General features: G+C 50.3%; 1 protein-coding gene across 1 annotated transcript; it reads left to right on the top strand.

The window, feature by feature from the left end:
* Nucleotides 1-177: 177 nt before the first annotated feature.
* Nucleotides 178-556, top strand: LOC106511939 (putative histone-lysine N-methyltransferase PRDM6; the record flags this gene model as incomplete). The annotated part of the gene is given in 1 exon segment (XM_014000654.1): nucleotides 178-556. A coding segment is annotated over 1 exon segment (379 nt), but the record flags the coding sequence as incomplete, so codon positions are not given.
* Nucleotides 557-733: the final 177 nt, after the last annotated feature.

The raw sequence follows: 733 nt of genomic DNA, 5'->3' as shown, positions 1-733 counted from the left end.
ATAATAACCCTGGTCGTGAGCGGGCCGTCTGTCCTGGTGTCAGTTCCACAGACAGGGTGTCCTCAGGTGACACCAGGTAAAACAGACACTTCCTGTCTCAGAGTGGAGTCTGGGTTTCTACTTTTTCTCTGCCCAACAAGACGATAACAGTTTGATCCTAATGTTTTTGTTTTGTAGTAAATGTCCCGGCGACAGTGATGGAGGCCATGACCCGGCAGGAGTCTCTGCAGTCCTTCAGTAAAAATGGGAAACCATCGTCCTCTTCATCCACCTCCTCCAGTCCTCCCACCACCCTCCTGAGGTCCATGGTCTTCCCTCACTCTCCCTGTCCTCGGAGCTTCTCTCTGCTGGACAAAGTCGGGGTTGGGGGTCAGTCCGACCCTGGCTTCGGTCAGCTGGGCTCTAAGAACCAGCGAGTCCTAGCGAGCCCGACCTCCACCAGCCAGCTGAGCAGCGAGTTCAGCGACTGGCACCTGTGGAAGTGTGGCCAGTGCTTCAAGACCTTCACCCAGAGGATCCTCCTGCAGATGCACGTGTGTCCTCAGAACCCTGACCGGTAAGACAAGGAAAACACGTCGAGACGTCCTGGATCACTCCAGGATTCATTCATTCATTCCTTCATTCATTCATTCCTTCATTCATTCATTCATTCCTTCATTCATTCTTTCATTCTTTCATTCATTCATTCTTTCATTCATTCATTCATTCATTCATTCATTCATTCATTCATTCA

Source organism: Austrofundulus limnaeus, unplaced genomic scaffold (assembly GCF_001266775.1).
Source record: "Austrofundulus limnaeus strain Quisiro unplaced genomic scaffold, Austrofundulus_limnaeus-1.0 Scaffold3637, whole genome shotgun sequence".
Taxonomy (NCBI): Eukaryota; Metazoa; Chordata; class Actinopteri; order Cyprinodontiformes; family Rivulidae; genus Austrofundulus; species Austrofundulus limnaeus.
Note: the sequence above shows the minus strand (reverse complement) of the source record. Positions and strands in the feature narration are given on the sequence as shown.